The 24,647-nt window shown below is 41.7% G+C and overlaps 1 protein-coding gene across 4 annotated transcripts in view; it reads right to left on the bottom strand.

The window, feature by feature from the left end:
• LOC124718857 overlaps positions 1-24,647 on the bottom strand; it is a 106,629-nt gene that overhangs the window by 68,064 nt on the left and 13,918 nt on the right. For all 4 annotated transcript variants that reach the window (XM_047244486.1, XM_047244488.1, XM_047244485.1 and 1 more), the window contains one exon: positions 10,579-10,889. In XM_047244486.1, the coding sequence (XP_047100442.1) occupies positions 10,579-10,889 (311 nt within the window). The remainder of the gene's footprint in view (positions 1-10,578; positions 10,890-24,647) is intronic.

Genomic DNA, 24,647 nt, shown 5'->3' with positions numbered 1-24,647 from the left:
GTTTATCCAGGTCCCATCTCCTTAAATTCCCACCTTTTTGCAGTTTCTTCAGTTTTAATCTACAGGTCATAACCAATAGATTGTGGTCAGAGTCCACATCTGCCCCTGGAAATGTCTTACAATTTAAAACCTGGTTCCTAAATCTCTGTCTTACCATTATATAATCTATCTGATACCTTTTAGTATCTCCAGGGTTCTTCCATGTATACAACCTTCTTTCATGATTCTTAAACCAAGTGTTAGTTATGATTATGTTGTGCTCTGTGCAAAATTCTACCAGGCGGCTTCCTCTTTCATTTCTGTCCCCCAATCCATATTCACCTACTATGTTTCCCTCTCTCCCTTTTCCTACACTCGAATTCCAGTCACCCATGACTATTAAATTTTCGTCTCCCTTCTCAATCTGAATAATTTCTTTTATTTCATCATACATTTCTTCAATTTCTTCGTCATCTGCAGAGCTAGTTGGCATATAAACTTGTACTACTGTAGTAGGTGTGGGCTTCGTGTCTATCTTGGCCACAATAATGCGTTCACTATGCTGTTTGTAGTAGCTTACCCGCATTCCTATTTTCCTATTCATTATTAAACCTACTCCTGCATTACCCCTATTTGATTTTGTGTTTATAACCCTGTAGTCACCTGACCAGAAGTCTTGTTCCTCCTGCCACCGAACTTCACTAATTCCCACTATATCTAACTTCAACCTATCCATTTCCCTTTTTAAATTTTCTAACCTACCTGCCCGATTAAGGGATCTGACACTCAACGCTCCGATCCGTAGAACGCCAGTTTTCTTTCTCCGGCAGAAATAAAAGAAAGGTTCAAAAGTTGGATTAAAATTCAAGGTGAAAGGCCATCAATTTAAGATTTGCTGATGACATTGATACATTCAGTGAAAGTGAAGAAGAATTATAGCAGGATGGCTACTCAGACTTGGACAAAATGTTTAAAAATCCCTGGGAATTCCAGGTGTGAGGAGAAAAATGGTGTCCAGAACATCCTGATAAATTAATGAAATTAATGGTGAGTGGAGGGAGTGTAGGAAAGGGGTGGGGGAGGGGCAGTGGGGGGGGGGGGGGGCAGCATACCTCAATAATGACCGTTCTTTCCTCTCAGCTGAGCTACATACCAGCCATAAGCAGTAGTTTAACCACAATTTTTAAATATAAGTAATTTCATGTGATTAACACACTTTGAACTATTAGATATTTTAAAATTTGTGATTTGCCCCAAGATTTTATGACATTTGCTGAAATTTCCTCGATTTGTCAAGGTAAAACGTAGTGCTCTGAGAATTCAAGGTTTTCCAGAAGAATCGCCACACTGTACAAGATCTGTTGAATGAAATGAACAATCTAATGAGTATTCAGTACGGATTAAGAGTAAATTGAAGAAAGACGAAAGTAATGAGAAGCAGCAGAAATGGGAATTTTAGCAAGAAAGTTAACCTAATAATGAAGTAGATGAAGTTAAGAAATTATGCTACCTAGGCAGCAAAATAATACATGACAGATGGAGCAAGGAGGACATAGAAAAGAAGACTCGCACTGGCAAAAAGGGCATTTCTGGCCAGCAGAAGTCTACTTGTATCAAACATAGGTCTTAATTTGAAAAAGAAATTTCCAAGAATGTATGTTTGCAGCACAGCATTGTACGGTGGTAAGAGACAGACTGGGAAAATCAGAACAGAAGCATTTGGGATGTGGAGCCACAGAAGAATGCTGAAAACGAGATGGACTGACACGGTAAGTAATGAGGCTGGGTTCTCTGTAGTCAGCAAGGAAAGGAATATGTGGGAAACACTGGAAGGGACAGGGTGACAGGACATCTGTTAAGACATCAGAGGTTAACTTGCATGGTACTAGAAGGTGCTGCAAAGTGTAACAACTGTTGAAGGGGACAGAGGTTGGAATACGTATAGCAAATAAGTGGGGACATTCAATGCAAATGCTACTCTCAGATGCAAACACTGGCGCAGTAAAGGAGTTTGTGGCAGTATGCATCAAACCGGTCAGAACACTGATGGAAAAAAAAAGAAGGCCTGAATGAGGAACTTTACCTTTTACCTCACACACCGAGTTCCTTCCTTTATGCTCGGTCATCACCTTGCAGAGTATTCCTCCTCCTGTTATATGCACACTTCCCACTTACTTACTTGACTTCAACATTCTGCTTACACATTCTGTCTCCTTCTAGATCAGCACTGTTAATCCTTTCTCCTTCTCATCAAAATAAATGCAATGACAGAAACAGCAAATAATCACAAAAGCCAGAATGAGATTTTCACTCTGCAGTGGAGTGTGCGCTGATATGAAACTTCCTGGCAGATTAAAACTGTGTGCCCAACCGAGACTCGAACTCGGGACCTTTGCCTTTCGCGGGCAAGTGCTCTACCGTCTGAGCTACCGAAGCACGACTCACGCCCGGTCTCACAGCTTTACTTCTGCCAGTATCTCGTCTCCTACCTTCCAAACTTTACAGAAGCTCTCCTGCGAAACTTGCAGAACTAGCACTCCTGAAAGAAAGGATACTGCGAGTTCGAGTCTCGGTCAGGCACACAGTTTCAATCACAAAAGCATTTTCCACAATCACTTCTACTGCTCGCACTGGGAAATAATGACAGTCCATACTTTGAATGGTACGTTGACTGTACATAGTTGCACGACAGAGATACGAGGTTTTAGGTTGTCTCTTATTTTGCCCCAAAACAATTATTTACGGAAACTTTTATACTTGCCACTTTAATGTTTTCTATTTCATTAGATTTACTCCAAAAAAACATTTCATCTCAATAGGATGACATTAATCTGTGCCGACTGGAGCGATGAATTTTAATACTAGGAATCTGGCTTTCTAATTTTAGTCAGTGTAAAAGTTATTTATGACTGCATAAAAAAAGAAATATCTCTTTGCTTTTTGGGATGCATTTAGTATTCTTGAAAATATATTCTTTTCGGTGCTTCTTTCTTGCAATCCGAATACAGTCTACGGTGCTCTTGAACAAAAAGCATTACTAGGTTCTTTTGCTCCTCACCTATGGTCAATATACTGTGAAAATCTTGCATTAATTTAACACACCTTTCAGCTTAGTCATTAACGGCTTTTAACTTCATCACTATCCTTTTAGTGTCTAAATATGAAGAGGTGTTCTTCCGTGTTGATGAGTGTTCTTCAATAAAACTAGTGTCCATAATCAAGAGATTGGTTCTCTGCTCTTCCCCGACACGAAGTTGGCTGATTATTTTCTCTGAAGCAAAGATGAGATTGAATTATGAGACGTAAATTAATGAATTAAAAAAAATTAATAAATAGTACTCAAAATAATTTTTAAAGTTACTTTATAATGACCCATACAGTTCTCCTAAAAAACAAATTTTTCCGTTTCTAGAGACTCTCTTTCCAGATTGGCTTCCATTTTGATTTTGGTTTGACCATCTACTTAATTGTCAAAGAGCAATACAAGAGACACCTTTTCTGATAAATACCACAAATTATGACTAAATTTACTTATAGCTGCTTTTGAAATCGAGGAATCTAACCTTTTATACAATTTCAAATCTTTTAAGGAGAAGTGACCCAGATGAGCAGCATGTGACAGGATTGGTAACAAATAAGCAACTGACTGCTTTGCACTCACACATACTGATAAGTTACGGTGATGTCAACACGACATCTGCGAACAACGTGAAAGATCGTGTTCCTCGTGTGGGTTCATTGTCCAGTCTTACAGTACTGCGAGTGTTACAAAATTTTGTACAGGCACGTTTTAGAGTCATTCAAACCATACTGGAGGGTAAGCACTCACAAACATTGAAATCGGAAAATAAGGGACACCCGAATGATGGCAGTCTAAAAAGTTCTCGGTCTGACGGTGAAGACGACAATTTATGCTTTCAAAGAAGTTTTATTTTTTCCAGCATAATATCCTCTAATATCAATACACTTCATCCAGTGGTGTTCCAGTGCCATTATCCTCTCCCTGTAGTTTTCCTGCAAAAATGTTCAAAGTACCCACCTACAGCTACAATGGATGGACACAAATGCTGACCGGTGAGGAATTTGTTCAACTTTGAGAATAAATGTAAGTCCGAGGGAGCCAATTCTGGGGAATAGGGTGGATGTTCCGGCACTTCATGGTGCAAATCCCTCAACTTCCCCATTGCCGAGACACTTTTGAGGACAGGTACACTGTCCTGATGGAAGATTATTTCTTTCTTCTTCAATCTTGGTCTGTTTCACGAATACATACTTGCGTCCAGTTCCATTAGAAGTTGAGAGCAGAATTCCTCAGTTATGGTTTTATCTTTTTAAAGACTGTCAAACAACAAAATTCCTTTTGCATCCCAAAACACCAATGCCATGATCTTCCCCACTCCTGGCACCATCCTTGCCTTCTTTGGGCCGAAGGACCGGCTTCTATCCAATACACAACCTGCTGTTCAGATTCTGCTGTGTAGTGGTGAATCCAGGTTTCATCCAGTGGCACTTACTAACACAAAAAGTCACTTCTGTTTTTCTTAAAATGCACCACGTACTTTTTGAAAAGTGTACGTGAACGTGTTTACGATCTTTAGTGAGCGAATGTGGCACGTGTCGAGTGCAAAGCTCTCTCGTGTTCAATTCCTGGTGCATAATTTGACCAACAGATCCCTTTGATATCACTAGAGCATTAGCAGTTTCAAGCAGCTTCATCTTCCAAATTCATTACCGTGCACTTTGTTGCACTTTTTCAGTCTTTGATGATTTCACAGCCACATTTAACCCCTTAATATAAAACCTGTAGTTATCTTGTTTTTATTATTACAATAGAAACTTAAAATTCGAAGAATACTCTGACAACTTAAAAACAGATCTTTGAAAACACAAAACCACCGCTTATATCCATTTCGGCACTGATAGTTCAGTTTACAACCACTACAGAGCATCCGGTACTAAATTTGTAGCCCGATTGTCGTGTTTAGTTTGAGTCGATTGCCACTAGATATCGTCTTTACTGCACGCAGCTTTGGACGATCTACAACAAAACGTGTGTTTTCAGACTCTCTCCTGTATTGTTATCCAGGCAATGTTTTCAAAAAAGTATGGCTATAATGATCTTGAGTTTGACATTGAATTTAGCAACTGAGAAAGGGAAAAAGGATGTGATGTTATTTCACTAGAGACAAAGTGAGGATATTTTGTCAGTTGAGTGACGGGTGCTCACCAGTGGTACAGATGAATACACCCACTGTACTCCAGCCAGCTCCTCCAAGATTTATGTTCTCAGGAAACCACTTTCAAGTACACGGTTAGACTCCACAACTACAAAGAAACTAAAAAATGACTTCATCGTAAAAGTCCAGTGCAAGAGCATCTTTAGGATTCATTATTGGTGATCTTCAAAATTTGGTAACCCATTATTTTGAGCTTTAAAAGTTACGTTTATAAACCTATTTCTAATGTCATTCATCATAGGATGTTTTTCATTAATAAAAAAAATATTATCTTTTGGAATGCAACTTGGAAAAAAAAAGTTTGTTAAGGGGTTAAACTCAGCCATCCATTTCTTCATGGTGGACTCTGAAGCTGAAGACCCGCTTTACACATTTAAATATTGCTAACGAATTTTGGTCAGTGTTAAACCTTCTGTTATGAAGAATTTCATATACATCTACATCCATACTCTACAATCCACCCGTGAAGTGCGTGGCAGAGGGTACGTCCCACTGTACGAGCTATTAGGGTTTCTTTCTTGCGTGAAATGCCCTTGTGCGTGCAATAATTATTCTGATCTTGTCCCCGTGATCCCCATGCAAGAGAAATGCATCAGGCTGTAGTGTATTCGTAGAATAATCATTTAAGGCCTGCTCTTGAAACTTCATTAGTAGATTTTTCTTGGGATAGTTTAAGTCTATCTTCAGGAGTCTGCCAGTTCATTTTCTTCAGCACAATGTAACACTCTCCTATGGGCCAAACAAACCTGTGACCATTTGAGCTGCCTTTCTGTGTACATGTTTATTATCTCATGTTAGTCCTATTTCATACGAGTCCCACAAATGTGAGCAATATTGTAGAATGTGTCATGTGAGTGAGTTGTAAGCAATCTCATTTGTAGACTGATTGCACTTCCCCAATATTCTACCAATAAACCTGCTTTAGCCAATACTGAACCTATGTGATCATTCCATCTTGTATCCCTATAAAGTGCTACATCCAGTTATTTGTAGGAGTTGGCCGATTCCAACACTGCCTCACTGATATCGTAGTCACATTTTTTCATTTTGTGAAGTGCATAATTTTACATTTTTGAACATTTAAAGCAAGTTGCCAATCAAAACTTCCTGGTGGATTAAATCTGTGTGTCACACCAAGACTTTAACTTGGGACCTTTGCCTTTTGTGGGCAAGTGCTCTACCATCTGAGCTACCCAAGCACGACTCACGCCCCGTCCTCACAGCTTCACTTCTGTCAGTACCTCGCATCCTACCTTCCAAACTTCACAGAAGCTCTCCTGCGAAATTGGCAGATCCGAGTCTGCAGAGTGAAAAATTCATTCAAGTTGCCAATCTCTGCACAATTTTGAAATCTTATCAAGACCTGATTGAATATTCATGCAGCTTCTTTGAGATAAATCTTTGTTATAGATCAGTGCATCATCTGCAAAAAGTCTGATCTTACTATTAATATTGTTCGCATGGTCATTAATATAGTATGTGAATATAAGGGTCCTAACACACTTCCCTGCGATACACCTGGAGTTACTTCTACATCTGATGATGACTCTCCAGCCAAGATAACACGCTGTGTTCTTCCTACCAAAAAGTCCTCAGTTCAGTCACAGATTTCACTCGATACCCCACATGAACATACTTTTGACAATAAATGTAGGTGCGGAACTGACTCAAATGCTTATTGGAAATCAAGAAATACTGCATCTACCTGACCGCCTTTCTACCGTATCTTCCTTCATTGTCGACGTTCTCGTTGTTGCCGTGAGGCACCCGTTATACCAAGTGGAAATGGGCGTCGATCTTAAGAGCATGAGATATGGTAACCTTAAGTCATTGACAACACACAACGGTCACGGTAGCACCTGATTCCAGAATAGCTGCAGTAGTTAGGATCTACGAACTACCCCCTCTTGACCAGGTCCCCAAAACTTAACTCGTAACGAGATCCCTTCGAAGCAAATTGTCATAAAGATCGTCTATAAAGGCTTCGTACAACGGTAAGAAATGTTACAGTCTATGGATTAAAAACAGGTATGACCAAACAGTCTTGTTTCTTCTGTTTTATTTAACATAACTTTGCTCACAGTTTTATTTCACATTCACCACTCATTCACACTCTGATGTGGAGTATATGCGAGTGCCTGAACCCTAACTCCCAAGTTCCATCAAAACTCTTTGATGCACAGTTTTGGTTGCTCGACACCAACATTCAATGATAATGATACAGTATTTTGTAATTGACTCTTCTAGTTTAGCCACCGCCCTCCACGAATGTTTGTTAGGCGTAAGACAATTACACACTTTTCTCTCCGGTCTGCTATTATTAAGGGTTCGCGTAAAAGTTAACGTTTTTCTCCTTTTCATAAATTGGAGCCAGCTCTCCGCGATATAATAAAAAAAAAAAAAACCGGTTTCAATACCGCGTCCCTCGTGAGATGCGTATAGATTTATCCCAGAATTGACCACCCTGTAGGTGTACTCAGTTTAATGAGCACACTTCGCTAGCCGCGATTTCGTGTAACTAAATGTCCTTCTGTTACTCTGATCGTATAGCGTAGTTATTTAAAACTCGCCCCTATATTTTTTTTTCGTAACGCACAATTAGCACTTCTTTATTTGTTTTTTTCTAAGAGTGCGGCTTTGTCGATATAAAGCAAAACACCTCAATACGCCCAATTTTACCTCTTCTTATAGGATTGGCTACCTTACTCTTTAATTTACTACATATTATTTCCAATAACACTAAACAGGCATCGCCGTTATATTTTAATTTTATCCAAAACATATTATTATTATTATGACTGACCAAATCGTAACAAATCGCACGGCGTGTGTTTTTAACGATAGCTTTACACTCGCCCAGCCTTTATTCGTGCAAAATTATATAGAAATATACAGACAGGACCGAAAGATCAATCTCTCTACCATAACCAATAGAGGCAAATATGCTATTCAAGTTCCGTTACATCTATCTCGACTCGTATTGTTACACCTCGATACAAAGCTTTCAGTACGTCACGTGAGAAAAGTGCGAGTCGGGTTTCATATGAGCGACGTTTTCGGAATCCGTGCTGGTCGGCGTGGAGGTGGTCATTCTGTTTGAGATATCTCATTATGTTCGAGATCAGAATATGTTTTAAGAGTCTCCAATGAGTCGATGTCAAAGATATTGGATCATAGTTTTGTGGCTCAGTTCTACTATGATTCTTATGCACAGGTGTGACCTGTGCTTTCTGGACACGGTTTCCTGTTCGAGAGATCTATGATAGATTGTAGTTAGATTAGTTCATCACTCCACTTTCAACACCACACGCACCAGAAGTGCTTCAAACCACTGCCAACAGTCAACTGCTTTGCTTCCTGGAAAGACTTGTAACTTTAGGTGGCATCTAGTAACGCGTCTACCAATGTTAAAGGGGAGAGGGGGTGGGGGGTCAAGTGAGTGGTGCTGTGATCTGTGGGTGAGAACTTTTAACACAGCCTTCATAGCTCCTGGTACAGATGGATCAGTAGTTTGCTTTTTTCAAGTAATAGATAAGTAGAGTGACAAAAATACAATATTGTGAGGAATCAGCAGGGATCAGTGAAAATTTGTGCTGGACCGGGACTCAAAACCTGCATCTGCTGCTTACTAGGCAGTTTTGTTCACCACAGTGGCATCCGGACAAAGCGTTTACAGCAAATGTGCTGACTATCTCAGCACGGTCTGCGGATGACACACATTCTCACCTGGCGCCATCTATGCACAATCTCCGTCCGTATCCTCCGAGCTCACTAATTTTAGATTCGCACCGCAGGTCGGACGAAATTTGCATCCGCACTGGGGATAATGGATTCACTGTCCATCGAGGCAGTGTAACATCCACGAGATAAATTTTAGCTACAGTGCGACGAGAGGAAATTATGCCACTAACAGTTATAAACATTATCTATTCGACATATGAAAAGACAGTGAAAATGATGATAAAATATTGATTATTTATATAATATTTCACGATGTAATAGTACATATCGATGTGTATCATACAAGGACAATGATAATTGTAAATTCCTTTTATGATCTGCGTTTGTCTTCCTTTGTTTTTACCTTTTGTTGGTTGGGTTTTGTAGGTTGTGGATGCAAGACGCATATCAAACTGAGGTCTGTTAAGAAATTGTAATTATTTGTTAATTATTACTTGAGAATAGAGTTCATTATTATTATAAATATGAGTGAATAATTATTTGTAACTTTAATTCCTCTCTCAGTAAGCATTATCTGTGTTAATTATTTCTTTCCGCTGCAAGGAGCGCAGCCATTGATGATAGCGATTTGTATCGCGTTTTTGTCTGTGTTTTCCTTAGGAAAAAAATCAAATGTTTTCTTGATGAAGTCTAAATAGTGCACAATACGAAAGTAAAGTTTAATAAGCATTTCAAATACTTATCTTATTTGCTCTAACAATAGAAAGTCTCTATCAATTGTCTGCCGCCATCTTAACAATTATATCAGCGGCAAATTCAAATTACGCAACTCTGCAGACATAAATGCCGAAGGTAATAAAAATGTGTAAAAATAAATGTGCACCGGTGGTCCCGAACTCATTTTAATGAAAATAATTTGAATCAGATTGGTTCTTTAAAAACAGTGCTCATAACACGATCCTTACAACAAACTTTTCTAGCTGATGTATGGACCCGAAATTAATTACGCACGAGTTGCGAAGAATATTGTTTCAGGTAACATACGTCAGTGTTGTGCACGGCTGATATTCGGTGGTTTTAATTATCATTTTGCTGAAGATAACTGTTTCCATCATAATCAATAGTTGTATAGAATCTAGTGGATGGATATGTGCGTGTGTGCGAGTGTATACCTGTCCTTTTTTCCCCCTAAGGTAAGTCTTTCCGCTCCCGGGATTGGAATGACTCCTTACCCTCTCCCTTAAAACCCACTTCCTTTCGTCTTCCCCTCTCCTTCCCTCTTTCCTGATGAGGCAACAGTTTGTTGCGAAAGCTTGAATTTTGTGTGTATGTTTGTGTTTGTTTGTGTGTCTATCGACCTGCCAGCGCTTTTGTTCGGTAAGTCACCTCATCTTTGTTTTTATATATAGTTGTATAGAATCTGTTGTACGAACTGTGATTTAGTGACACTTGGAGTTCTTTAGCAACTTGACAAAATCTTTAGCCGGGAGAAAAATTATTTAGTAATTACTCAATGTAATGAAATAAGATTATCATTTTCATTTACTAATTAGTTAAATACCAAACCACCGAATAACACGGCAAACACCACAGCAGATCAATTATACGAATGAGTGGTGTCTGTTCTTTCGGACATATAATAAATGCAATACGCTCCAGTCGTCACTGTAGCGAGACTAACCTCCTCTCGACCGTAGTCCACTTGACGCACAAGCGCCTGAGCGCGCGTCCCTCGGTGCTGACGAAATACTCTGCCTCCTGCAGCCGGTAGTGCAGCCAGCCCAGGTCCAGGTCGCACAGGTGCGGACACCTGTCGGCGAGGCCTCTCAGTGGGACCTGGCAGCCCACATTGTGGTAAGGCTTCAACTGCAGTACACGGAGCTGCGCCAGTTCCGCAACCGCGTCCACGAACCTCGCGTCGGCCAGCAGCCCCCTCTCCGAGATCTTCAGTGTGCGGATCTTTTTGCATCCGTCAAACAGATTCTTCGCTTTCTGGAACGAGATTACACAGAAGTTGATCAGAAATCTGAATACCGAATTAAGCAGAGAAACAGAACAGGCAAGGGAAACATGGGTGAAAGAGAGCTGTAATGAGAGAGAGAGATGTAAAGAAATAGAGAAACTAAAACTGGAAGGAAAATACGAAGTAATGTATAAGATTAGCTGCTGACCAAGTCTTAGAAGTTAAGAAAAGCAGGACAAGTTTGGGAACTGAAAGAAGTGACGGTACTATGGCTCACAAAGCAGAGGAAGTGTTGGGAATTTGGCAAGAACATGCAGAGTGCCTATATGAGGCCGATCAAAAATGAAGAGACACTGAAATAAAAGAGGAGACGAGAGTTATAGAAGAGGACAAAGGATGCTGCATCTTGGAAGGAGAAGTAAGAAGGGCTTTAAAAGAGATGAAGAATCATAAAGCAAGTGGAACTGATGGATTACCAGCAGAGTTGTTTAAAAGTCTCAGTAGTAGTGGTGTGAAAGAGTTAACATATCTATGCAATAATATATATAAAAAAAAGTGAATGGCCGTATGAATTTTTCTCAGCAATAATGATACCAATTGTAAAGAACAGGAGTGTCAATAAAAGGGAGAATTTTGGAACTATTAAGTTTCATTTCCCATGCTGCAAAAGTGCTATTAAGGGTGATAATTAGAAGACTGGAAAAAGTCAACTAGACGGACAGAAACCTGATTAAAAACTTATACCTCCACGAGAAAACATGAGTACAGATATGGAATGAGATGACAGAGGAAAGCACAATTAGAAGGGGAGTAAGCCAAGGCTGCTGTCTCTCCCCAATATTGTTTAACATAAACTGGAGTAGATTACACAAGAATGTTTGAAACAAAATAGAAGAGTACTGGTTGGTGGTAGGAGGATAGTATGTATTCTATTTGCAGGTGATGTGGTGTTCCTGGCAGACAGCAAAAGAACTGTGACTGGGGTATTAAAAGAATTAAGTAAGATCTGTAAGGAATTTGAAATGAGAATTAGTAATAAAAAGCGAAAATGTATGGTGATAAGTGCAGGAAAAGTAAGAACAACTATAAAGCTAGGGCTGGAAGATACAGAACAAATTAGTGTTTTCAAATACCTAGCAAGCATTATCACAGATGACACGAGATGTAATGAGAAGGTTGAAACACTTATACAAATTGCCAAGGAAGTATTTAATAAGAGGAGGAGGATTCTATGTGGGTGCACAGACAGGGATCTGACAAAGAGACTGGTGATGTGCTTCATACGGAGTGTGGCACTGTGAGGAGTTGAGACACTGCCGCTGAGGAAAGAGGAAGAAAACATCTGAGATGTGAATATGGAAGGGATAAAATGAGTAGACAAAGTAAGAAAGGAGGAGATTAGTGTTTATCGATGAAGGGTATCAGACGGATGCCATATTCCTTGACTTCCGGAAAGCGTTTGACTCGGTGCCCCACTGCAGACTCCTAACTAAGGTAACAGCATATGGGATTGGTTCCCAAGTATAAGAGTGGCTCGAAGACTTCTTAAGTAATAGAACCCAGTAAGTTGTCCTCGATGGTGAGTGTTCATCGGAGGTGAGGGTATCATCTGGAGTGCCCCAGGGAAGTGTGGTAGGTCCGCTGTTGTTTTCTATCTACATAAATGATCTTTTGGATAGGGTGGATAGCAACGTGCGGATGTTTGCTGATGATGCTGTGATGTACGGGAAGGTGTCATCGTTGAGTGACTGTAGGAGGATACAAGATGACTTGGACAGGATTTGTGATTGGTGTAAAGAACGTCAGCTAACTCTAAATATAGATAAATGTAAATTAATGCAGATGAATAGGAAAAAAAATCCCGTAGTGTTTGAATACTCCATTAGTAGTGTTGCGCTTGACACAGTCACGTCGATTAAATATTTGGGCGTAACATTGCAGACCGATATGAAGTGGGACCAGCATGTAATGGCAGTTGTTGGAAAGGCGGATTGTCGTCTTCGGTTCATCGGTAGAATTTTGGGAAGATGTGGTTCATCTGTAAAGGAGACATATTCTTGAGTACTGCTCAAGCATTTGGGATCCTTATCAGGTCGGATTGAGGGAGGACATAGAAGCAATTCAGAGGTGGGCTGCTAGATTTGTTACTGGCAGGTTTGATCATCATGCGAGTGTTACGGAAATGCTTCAGGAACTCGGGTGGGAGTCTCTAGAGAAAAGGAGGTGTTCTTTTTGTGAATTGCTACTGAGGAAATTTAGAGAACCAGCATTTGAGGCTGACTGCAGTAAAATTTTACTGCCGCCAACATACATTTTGCGGAAAGACCATAAAAATAAGATATGAGAGAATAGGGCTCGTACAGAGGCATATAGGCAGTCATTTTTCCTCATTCTGTTTGGGAGTGGAACAGGGAGAGAAGATACTAGTTGTGGTACGAGGTACCCTCCGCCACGCACCGTATGGTGGATTGCCGAGTATGTATGTAGATGTAGATGTAGATGTAGAACATCCCGTTGACAACGATGTCATTAGAGACAGAGCACAAGCTCAGATTAGGGAAGGATGGGGAAGGAAACCAGCTGTGCCCTTTCAAAGGAACCATCCCGGCATTTGCCTGAAACAATTTAGAGAAATCAAGGAAAACCTATATCGGGATGGCCAGAGACAGGTTGAACCGTTGTCCTCCTGAATGTGAGTCCAGTGTGCTAATCACTGCGCCACCTCGCTTGGTAAAGTAAGAAATGAGGAGGTGCTGAAAAGAGGGCAAGAAGAGAGAGAAATTTTAAAGGTAATCAGGAAGAGGAAACACAATTTGCTGTTCCAACACGTCCCAAAGGTTTTCTATGTTGTTCAAGTCTAGTGATTCTGAATGCCTATTAAGATGTAATCAGAAATCCAGTTGTATACTTTTCCAGCCCAATGAACTTTGCTGTTGTCATCTGTATGTGCCTGTGGGAGCAACGGCCTCTTGTGAGGTGACCGACTCCAAATGTTCACCACGTGCAGTTCTCGTCACAATGTCGTCTCACCGACAGGTCGATACGGACCTTCATTCATGGACTGCTGTTGGGTTTTGACTGGATTTTGATTCACAAGCTGTGAAAGGTGTCTCCAGTCCCTCTCAGTCAGGATCTTTTTCCAATTACAATTCTGGCGCAATATTTCATAGTCACATGTGTTACACTACTGTTTGTAGATATGGTGAGTAGTCTGTCATGAAACGCCAACAAATCCAGCCACAGGCACAGCCAAACACGATTGTCCCTTTTTGCACTGTCACGTCATTACATTTACCCATGTTTACGAAGGTCACTCCAAAAGAAATGCACACTATTTTTGTAAAAATACAGTTTTCATTCTGCATGTGTGAAAGTTTTACATTGTGTAGGTACATCCTTCCCACTTGTTTTCAAACTTAGTTCAACCTGTTCCCATGAGTGGCACTGTCACAGCATGTCTTCCAGATGGCTGCTACACTTGACGTTCATCAGAAGTAACGTGCTGTCATAGAATTCCTGTGCTGTGAAAACCAGACAGTGGGAAACACTCACAAGAGGTTGGAAAAGGTGTATGGGGATGCTGCTGTCAATCGCAGTACAGTCAGTCAGTGGGCAAGCAGGTTACGTGATGAAAGCGGGCACGGAAATATTGAGGATTGTCCTCGCAGGAGCAGGCCTCGTACTGCACACACTCAAGACAGTGTGCAGAGAGTAACGAATTGGCGACTGCTGACAGACACATCACAGTGAATGAATTGTCACCCTACGTTGGGATAGGGGAAGGAAGTGTTTGCAGAATACTGAAAGTGTTGGCATTAAAAAAGGTTTGTGCCAGGTGGGTTCCCAGGATGTTGACAGTGGCTCACAAAGAAACAAGAAAAACAGTATGCAGTGAACTTTTGGAACAGTACGAGAATGGTGGAGATGAATTTCTTGGAAGAATTGTGACAGGTGATGAAACTCGGTTCCATCATTTCTCACCAGAGACGTAGAGGCAATCAGTGGAGTGGCATCATGCAAATTCACCCAATAAAAAAAAATTCAAAACCACACCTTCTGCTGGAAAAGTTATGGCTACGATGTTTTTCGATTCCGAAGGCCTCTTGTTTGTGGACATCGTGCCAAGTGGAACCACCATAAATTCTGATGCATATGTGACAACACCGAAGAAACTTCAAGCTCGACCGAGTTGTGTTCGACCACATCGGCAAAAGCAGGATGTTTTGCTGTTGCACGACAATGCATGGCCACATGACAGTCAAAAAACTGTGGAAGTGATCACAAAACTTGGATGGACAACACTGAAACACCCGCCTTACAATCCTGACCTGGCTCCGTGTGACTATCATCTCTTTGGGAAACTGAAAGACTCTCTTCGTGGAACAAGGTTTGAAAAATGATGACTCCCTTGTGCACGCTGCCAAACAGTGGCTCCAACAGGCTGGTCCAGAATTTTACCGTGCGGGTATACAGGCGCTGGTTCCAAGATGGCGTAAGGCAGTTGAAAGGGATGGAAATTACGTGGAGAAATGAAAATATTGTTCCTAAATGATGTATCTACACACTGTAAAACTTTCGAACACGTAGAATAAAAGATGGATTTAAAAATAAAAGTGTGCATTTCTTTTGGAGTGACCCTCGTACATACTATTTGCACTCAAAATATTAATGCCTCACTGATCACTACTGCCTTATGTGCACCTAGAGACAAGCATGTACAGTTGAGCATGTAACCTGATTGCTGTGCCATCTGTAAAGCATTAATGATGCATCTGTGCGCACACAACAGGGTGACAATTTTTTTATCGGGTGAACTTACCGTTGAGTGTACTTAATTTAAAAGCACCTATAATAACGATACCACAATAAAAGCACATGTATTATCCACTACTGGCTTGCTGTACTATCACAGCTTTTCCAGAGGCCTGATGTCTGTCAGTTTTCAGTGTTACTGTAGGACCTCCATAGCTATCAAAGCCGTCTCAGGGCACACATACTACCCAATTTCGCAATGTTGGCTGTCTCCCAAGAAGTGTACGAGGGGTCAGAGTTGTGGGAGGAACCGTTACAGTGGGCTGTTCCACCGTTGCCCACAACACGACAGCACCCTCACCGTCCCCTCGACACATTCACAGGCCGTGTAGGCTACCGGCCGGACAGTCGCATCACAAATGATGTGCGCACATGTGATCTGCTCGACTACCCCCGCCCACGTGCATTCTGCCAGTGGAGTAGACCACACGTGCTCAGCCTCAGCTGCAGGACGGACTGCACATCAGCTATTTGCGCATTCCCACCCACTTGTGTAGCGTGCCGCCCATGGATGAGCACATCAGCTCAGACAGTTTGCATTACAGGTTAGGACAGGAATCGAAGCTTAGATCTTACAGTCATGTTAAACGAATGGAGGAGGAGGAGGTACCTAGACCAATATCAAGGTGAAGGTTTATCACTTAAACTTTTGCCCATACATTTTTCTGTTCGAAATATTGTGCCAATTATGGAATTCAAATAGCCCTCCGAAACTGGTCTCTAAATCTGTTTGGTCTAATTTGTCTGCAAATCTTTCTGCTGCGGCATGCAGACCACCTCACCTTACACAGAGTGCTGTTTTTGTATCAGGTGTATACAAAATAATCAATTGGGAGGGGGGGGGGGGCAGGTTTGGTCTAATTGTCCAATTCATTTTCCACTAGTTCATCTTGTTTTAGTTCAAAGTCCAAAGTTTTATTGTAGTTGTCCTTATTGTCATAAAAAGTCAACCAAACTCTCTCATGACACACTGCGCAGAAGCTCAAGCTTGTTTTTCATAGAGTGCTCTTTTTATTTTTCTAAACTTAGTGAATTATATTTGCTCTTAACATTCACACATTAATACATTTTTAAGAGATCCTAAAGCTGTAATTCAATGCATCTCATTGTATGTGCTTCAGCAGACAAATTGCTCAGGTCTCGACTTAGCTGTACGCTTGTGACTAACAATGATACATACGTTGCTCATTATCAGCCATGGGTGAAGTGCGTGGGAAGAAATTGGATGCTTTCAACATTTTACAGTACATAAGCTTGGAACAAATGATGCCCAGTTTATTAAGGTGACATTCCACACTGCACTTGCAGGTTAATTTGATATAAATTACAGAAAAGATACTGTACATGTAGAGGGGGAAATGCATGCAAGTCATGAGCTCATCAGGTGTAAATGTCTTACCATACTGAAACAAGAATTTTTTTTACTATGTTCTCCAATCAGATTTAAGCAGGTAGCTGTTTTCATCTCCATGTCTCCCAACACTTAGCATATGTAAAGTTTCACTGTGTGTTATTGTTTTAGTTTTGTGTCTCTTATAACAGTGTTGTTGTTAGTGAATCTCAGTGATCGGTGGAATTTACTTTCACTTCTTTTCCCAGCAAGATGGAGGATAAGAGTTCATCACTGGCCATCAAAAATGTTGTCACACCTATGTCAACAAAGCATACTAAAAAACATAATAGGAAAGTTTAAAGATGGAGAAAAGATGCTCGGGGAACCAAATGTGGGTGCTAAACTAAAAAACTTGCTCCAGTTCAAATGTCCAGTGAAGTATCATTTCAAACGCAAAAGACACTTTATTTATAAGAGCATGAATTTTAAAACCGAAGGAAAAAGACTAGAATTTAACATCCTGTCTGCAAAAGAAGCAAGCTGTCAGCTGACATGAAGCAAGAATCTGAGATTACCACAAATTCATAAGCAAAGATTTATTTATTGGTCACAGCTTCAACAAATTTTATGATGATCAAGATTCAGGCATTGCAGAATTCCTATCAGTACTGCTGCATACAACTTTCAATAATAATTGGGCATAAGGAGTTGTAGCTTGTAATGTACATCTACATCTATGGATACTCTGAAAATCACACTTAAGTGCCTGACAGAGAGTTCATGAAACCACCTTCATAATAATTCTCTAATATTCCAATCTCAAACAGCATGCAGGAAAAATGAACAACTACATCTTTCCGTATGAGTTTTGATTTATCTTATTTTATTATGATGATCGTTTCTCCGTAAGTAAATCAGCATTAAAAAAAAATATTTTCACATTCGGAGGAGAAAGTTCGTGATTGAAATTTCATGAGAAGATTCCACCACAACAAGAAACGCCTTTGTTTTAACGATCCCCATCCCAAATCCAGTATCACGTCCGTGACATTGTCTCCCCTATTTTGTGACAGCAAAAAACATGCTGCCCTTCTTTGAACTTTCTTGATGTACCCCATTAATCCTATCTGGTAAGGATCCCAGACCGTGCAGCAGTATTCCAAAAGAACACAGATAAGCATGGTGTAGATCTGTTACATTTTCTAAGTGTTCTACCTACCCCCACAACATTTTCTGTGTGTTCTTACCAATTTAAGTTGTCTGTAATTGTAATTCTAAGGTATTTAACTGAATTTACGGCCTTTAGATTTGAGTGATTTAGCATGTAACTTAAGTTTAATGGATTCCTTTTTGCGCACATGTGGACGACCTCACACTTTTCATTATTTAGGCTCAATTGCCAATTTTTTGCACCACACAGACATCTTTTCTTAAATCATTTTGCAATTTGTTTTGATCTTCTGAGGACTTTACTACATGATAAAGGACATCATCATCTGCAAATGCCGATTGGGGTAGTGTAGTTGTTAGCAGTCTGGACTCGCATTTGGGAGAATGGTGGTTCAGCCCCACATCCGGCCATCCCGATATTTCTGTTTTCCGTGATTTCCCTAAATCGCTTACAGCAAATGCTGGGATGTTTCCTTCGACAGGGCACACCCGCTTTACTTCTCCGTTATTCCCTAATCCGAGTTTGTGCTCCATCTCTAATGACCTCATTGTCAATGGGATGTTACACACTAATCTCCTTCTCCGTCTGCTGCTCAGATTGTCCCCTAAATCGTTTATATAGATAAGGAACAACAGAGGGCCTACAGCGCTACCTTGGGGAACACCAGAAGTGACTTTTGTTTTCAGGGTTGCCACAAGTTTCCCCAAGTGAAATTCCCTGGTACTTAACTGATTTCCAGACAGGTCTTAGCATTTTTCACTGAAAAATTTCGAGATCTCAAGGGTTACTTAAGATGTAAGTTAACAACCTGCATTTGCAACTATGGTACAAGAAACAATAGTGCAAACAAGATGGCATTTCCGATGTGAGCAAAAATCTTAAGTACTTACATCAACATCTTTTGTAATGAACTGTTTTTAGATGGAGAAAGCAAGCCAACTGGTATATGTATTTCATTAAGACCACTGATGTTATTTTATTTCAACAAGATGAAACACATTTGGTAACAAAAACACACATTTCCTTGGAGTCACAAGACAGACTTAAAAATACCTTCAATGATTTCAGAAATAACCTCAGAAAAAAGTAGGCCTCTTGAAAGAGGTGTATAAGGCAGGGAATAATTGTTTAAACCAACACTGTAGATGATTGCCAATAAAATGTTGGTTCTATTATGTTCGTTATTGTCAGTTATTACCCATCGTGTTATATCTGTTATTTTTTCAAGTGTTGTGAGATTTTTCTTTTGAAAAATATATGAGTACATAGGGCGCAAAACCGCCAGTGACTGACTCAATTTTCTTCTTCTTATCGTCCATACTTTCTAACATATAAACAACTTTCGAAGTGGCAAAATGTACTAGAACAATAAAATATGTATAAATTGCCACACTGTACAATGTACTTGTGGTGAGAGAGTTGCACCTCTGGCCTGGTGAGGTGCACTGTAATCCTGGGTCCATGGAAAATCCGCTGCATTACACCACAAACAAACACACCCAACCTGCGGGCAGGTCAGTGAGACTAGATCTGGCGGGCAGGGTCTGCATATTAGTGGAGAGTGAATGGCTCCAGATCAGCCGGCCCGATCCATTACAGATACCCACAGAAACGGCTTCCAGTTTTAGCCCGTCGTGGAAATCCACTCGCGTGGCCAGCTATTAATGAGCCACAGACAGTATGTTGATGAAATGGGATCACAGTGATCAATCAATGAAACAGATAACTTGCTCAAATACTCTGAGAAGCAATAATAATGAGAATAGGTAGTGACTCATCATAAAGATGATTGCTGAGCTGTAGACAGCCACGCAGAAAAGACAATCACATTGTCACAACTAAAGTTTCAACCATAGCTTTTGTCAGAAAATAAGAGCACAAACACAGTCACTCAGATACAACTCACGCACACACGACTGCCATCCCTGGCTGCTTCGTCTACAGTCTCTGACATTCAGATCCAAACAAACCACTCCTCACGCCTCCCTGCCTCTCGCCGACAGCTGCTAGGCTAGTGGCAAGAAGAGCTGGTAGCACTGACTGTAAGTTGAGGGGAGGGGAGGAATCGGAGAAGCGGTAGGAATGAGGGAGCAGGGAAACGGTGCACATACTCAGCTACACCCAGCCAGCGATGATGCATGACACCTCAGCAAACAAACCACTTCATCTACTGAGACAAAAGTGAGATTTTTCCTGTGTTTTTCAAATTTCCCTGATGTGTTTGAAATTCTCCAATATTCTCTGATTTCCAAAACTTATGGCAACCCTGGTTTTACTTGATGACTTTCCATCCAAGCGTGAAGACTGTCTCTTTCAGAGTAAGAGTAATCATTTTAAATGCTTGTGTAAGATGTTCCTCCTTGACTACTTTTTAAAAAATTGCACTTTGGATTTAACTTGTAACAAAAAGAAATGTAATTTTTGCTCATTAGAGCGCAGTACATAAAACTAAGTAAATCTGTTGCATTTGTATTTTCACACTTATGACACTGTGTGTAACTATAATGACAATTCATAAAATTAAATCATCACAACAAATTTGTGTATCTTACATGTATATTAGTGTGATGTCATATTGTGCATAAGTATTAAGTCAACTCATAAAACTAAATGATGATGACAAATTTGTATACCTTATGTGTATATTACATCTAAAAACAAAGATTCCGTAAGTTACCAAACGAAAGCTTTCGTATGTTGATAGAGACAACAACAAACACAAACACACACACAAATTTCAAGCTTTCGCAACCCACGGTTGCTTCATCAGGAAAGAAGGAAGGAGAGGGAAAGACGGAAGGATGTGGGTTTAAGGGAGAGGGTAAGGAGGCATTCCAACCCTGGGAGCAGAAAAGCTTACCTTGGGGGGAACAAGGGACAGGTATACACTCACGCACACACACACATATCCAACCACACATATACAGACACAAGCAGTCATATGTAAAGGCAAAGAGTTTGGGCAGAGATGTCAGTCGAGGCGGAAGTACAGAGGCAAAGATGTTGTTGAATTACAGGTGATGTACGAGGGGTGGCAACTTGAAATTGGCAGAGGCTGAGGCCTGGTGGGTAACGGGAAGGGAGAATGTATTGAAGGGCAAGTTACCATCTCCGGATTTCTGATAGGTTGGTGTCAGTGGGAAGTATCCAGATAACCCGGACGGTGTAACACTGTGCCAAGATGTGCTGGCCGTGCACCGAGGCATGTTTAGCCACAGGGTGATCCTCATTACCAACAAATGCTGTCTGCCTGTGTCCATTCATGCGAATGGACAGTTTGTTGCTGGTCATTCCCACATAGAAGGCTTCACAGTGTAGGCAGATCAGTTGGTAAATCACGTGGGTGCTTTCACATGTGACTCTGCCTTTGATCCTGTACACCTTCCGGGTTACAGGGCTGGAGTAGCTGGTGGTGGGAGGGTGCATGGGACAGGTTTTACACTGCGGGCAGTTACAAGGGTAGGAGCCAGAGGGTAGGGAAGGTGGTTTGGGGATTTCATAGGGATGAACCGAGAGGTTATGAAGGTTAGGTGGAAGGCGAAAAGACACTCTTGGTGGAGTGGGGAGGTTTTCGTGAAGGATGGATCTCATTTCAGGCAGGATTTGAGGAAGTCGTATCCGTGCTGGAGAGCCACATTCAGAGTCTGATCCAGTCCCGGAAAGTATCCCATCACAAGTGGGGCACTTTTGGGGTTTTTCTGCGGGAGGTTCTGTGTTTGATGGGATGAGGAAGTGGCTCTGGTAATTTGCTTCTGTACTAGGTCGGGAGGGTAGTTGCGGGATGCGAAAGCTGTTTTCAGGTTGTTGGTGTAATGGTTCAGGGATTCAGGACTGGAGGAGATTCATTTGCCACAAAGACCTAAGCTGTAGGGAAGGGACTATTTGATATGGAATAGGTGGTAGCTGTCATAATGGAGGTACTGTTGCTTGTTGGTGGGTTTGATGTGGACGGATGTGTGAAGCTGGCCATTGGACAGATGGAGGTCAACGTCGAGGAAAGTGGCATGGCATTTGGAGTAGGACCAGGTGAATCTGATGGAGCCAAAGGAGTTCAGGTTGGAGAGGAAATTCTGGAGTTCTTCTTCACTGTGAGTCCAGATCATGAAGATGTCATCAATAAATCTGTACCAAACTTTGGGTTGGCAGGCCTAGGTAACCAAGAAGGTTTCCTCTAAGCGACCCATAAATAGGTTGGCGTATGAGGGGGCCATCCTGGTACCCATGGCTGTTCCCTTTAATTGTTGGTATGTCTGGCCTTCAATAGTGAAGAAGTTGTGGGTTAGGATGAAGCTGGCTAAGGTAATGAGGAAAGAAGTTTTAGGTAGGGTAGCAGGTGATCGGTATGAAAGGAAGTGCTCCATCGCAGCGAGGCCCTGGACGTGCAGGATATTTGTGTATAAGGAAGTGGCATCAATGGTTACAAGGATGGTTTCCGGGGGTAACAGATTGGGTAAGGATTCCAGGCGTTCGAGAAAGTGGTTGGTGTCTTTGTTGAAGGATGGGAGACTGCATGTAATGGGTTGAAGGTGTTGATCTACGTTGGTAACCAGCTAGAATGCGGCGGCTGGGATGTTTGAGTTTGTGAATTTTAGGAAGTACGTAGAAGGTACGGGTGCAGTGTGTCAGTGGGATCAGGAGGTTGATGGAGTCAGGGGAAAGGTTTTGTAGAGGGCCTAAGGTTCTGAGGATTCCTTGAAGCTCCACCTGGACATTACGAATGAGTATACATTGGCAAATTTTGTATGTAGTGTTGTCTGAAAGCTGACGGAGTCCCTCAGCCACCTACTCCCGACAACCAAGTACCACAGTCATGGAACCCTTGTCCACCAGAAGAATGACGATAGATCGGTCAGCCTTCGGATCACCGACAGCTTGCGCTTCAGCTGTGGTGATACTGGGAGTAGGATTAAGGTTTTTCAAGAAAGATTGAGAGGCAAGGCTAGAAGTGAGAAATTCCTGGAAGGTTTGGAGAGGGTGATTTTGAGGAAGAGGAGGTAGGTCCCGCTGTGACAGAGGACGGAACTGTTCCAGGCAGGGCTCAATCTGGATAGTGTCTTGGGGAGTACGTCAACCTATTTATGGATCACTTAGAGGAAGCCTTCTTGGTTACCCAGGCCTGCCAACCCATAGTTTGGTACAGATTTATTGATGACATCTTCATGATCTGGACTCACAGTGAAGAACAACTCCAGAATTTCCTCTCCAACCTCAACTCCTTTGGTTACATTAGATTCACCTGGTCCTACTCCAAATGCCATGCCACTTTCCTCGACGTTGACCTCCATCTGTCCAATGGCCAGCTTCACACATCCGTCCACATCAAACCCACCAACAAGCAACAGTACCTCCATTATGACAGCTACCAACTACCCTCCCGACCTGGTACAGAAGCAAATAACCAGAGCCACTTCCTCATCCCCTCAAACCCAGAACCTCCCACAGAAGAGACCCAACAGTGCCCCACTTGTGACAGGATACTTTCCGGAACTGGATCAGACACTGAATGTGGCTCTCCAGCAGGGATACGACTTCATCAAATCCTGCCCTGAAATGGGATCCATCCTTCACGAAATCCTCCCCACTCCAATAAGAGTGTCTTTTCACCATCCACCTAACCTTCGTAACCCCTTGGTTCATCCCTATGAAATCGCCAAACCACCTTCCCTACCCTCTGGCTCCTACCCTTGTAACTGCCCCCAGTGTAAAATCTGTCCCGTGCACCCTCCCACCACCAGCTACTCCAGTCCTGTAACCCGGAAGGTGTACAGGATCAAAGGCAGAGCCACGTGTGAAAGCACCCACATGATTTACCAACTGACCTGCCTACACTGTGAAGCTTTCTATGTGGAAATGACCAGCAACAAACTGTCCATTCACATGAACAGACACAGGCAGACAGTGTTTGTTGGTAATGAGGATCACCCTGTGGCTAAACATGCCTTGGTGCACAGCCAGCACATCTTGGCACAGTGTTACACCGTCCAGGTTATCTGGATACTTCCCACTGACACCAACCTATCAGAAATCCGGAGATGGGAACTTGCCCTTCAATATATTCTCCCTTCCCGTTACCCACCAGGCCTCAACCTCCGCTAATTTCAAGTTGCCACCCCTCGTACATCACCTGTCATTCAACAACATCTTTGCGTCTGTACTTCCGCCTCGACTGACATCTCTGCCCAACCTCTTTGCATTTACATATGTCTGCCTGTGTCTGTACATGTGCAGATGGATCTGTGTGTGTGTGTGCGCGCGAGTGTATACCTGTCCTTTTTCCCCCCCTAAGGTAAGTCTTTCCACTTCCGGGATTGGAATGACTCCTTACCCTCTCCCTTAAAACCCACATCCTTTCGTCTTTCCCTCTCCTTCCTTCTTTCCTGATGAAGCAACCGTGGGTTGCGAAAGCTTGAATTTTGTGTGTGTGTTTGTGTTTGTGTCTCTATCAACATACCAACGCTTTCATTTGATAAG

Source organism: Schistocerca piceifrons, chromosome 10 (assembly GCF_021461385.2).
Source record: "Schistocerca piceifrons isolate TAMUIC-IGC-003096 chromosome 10, iqSchPice1.1, whole genome shotgun sequence".
Classification (NCBI taxonomy): Eukaryota; Metazoa; Arthropoda; class Insecta; order Orthoptera; family Acrididae; genus Schistocerca; species Schistocerca piceifrons.
This window is presented reverse-complemented; position numbering and strand designations above follow the sequence as displayed.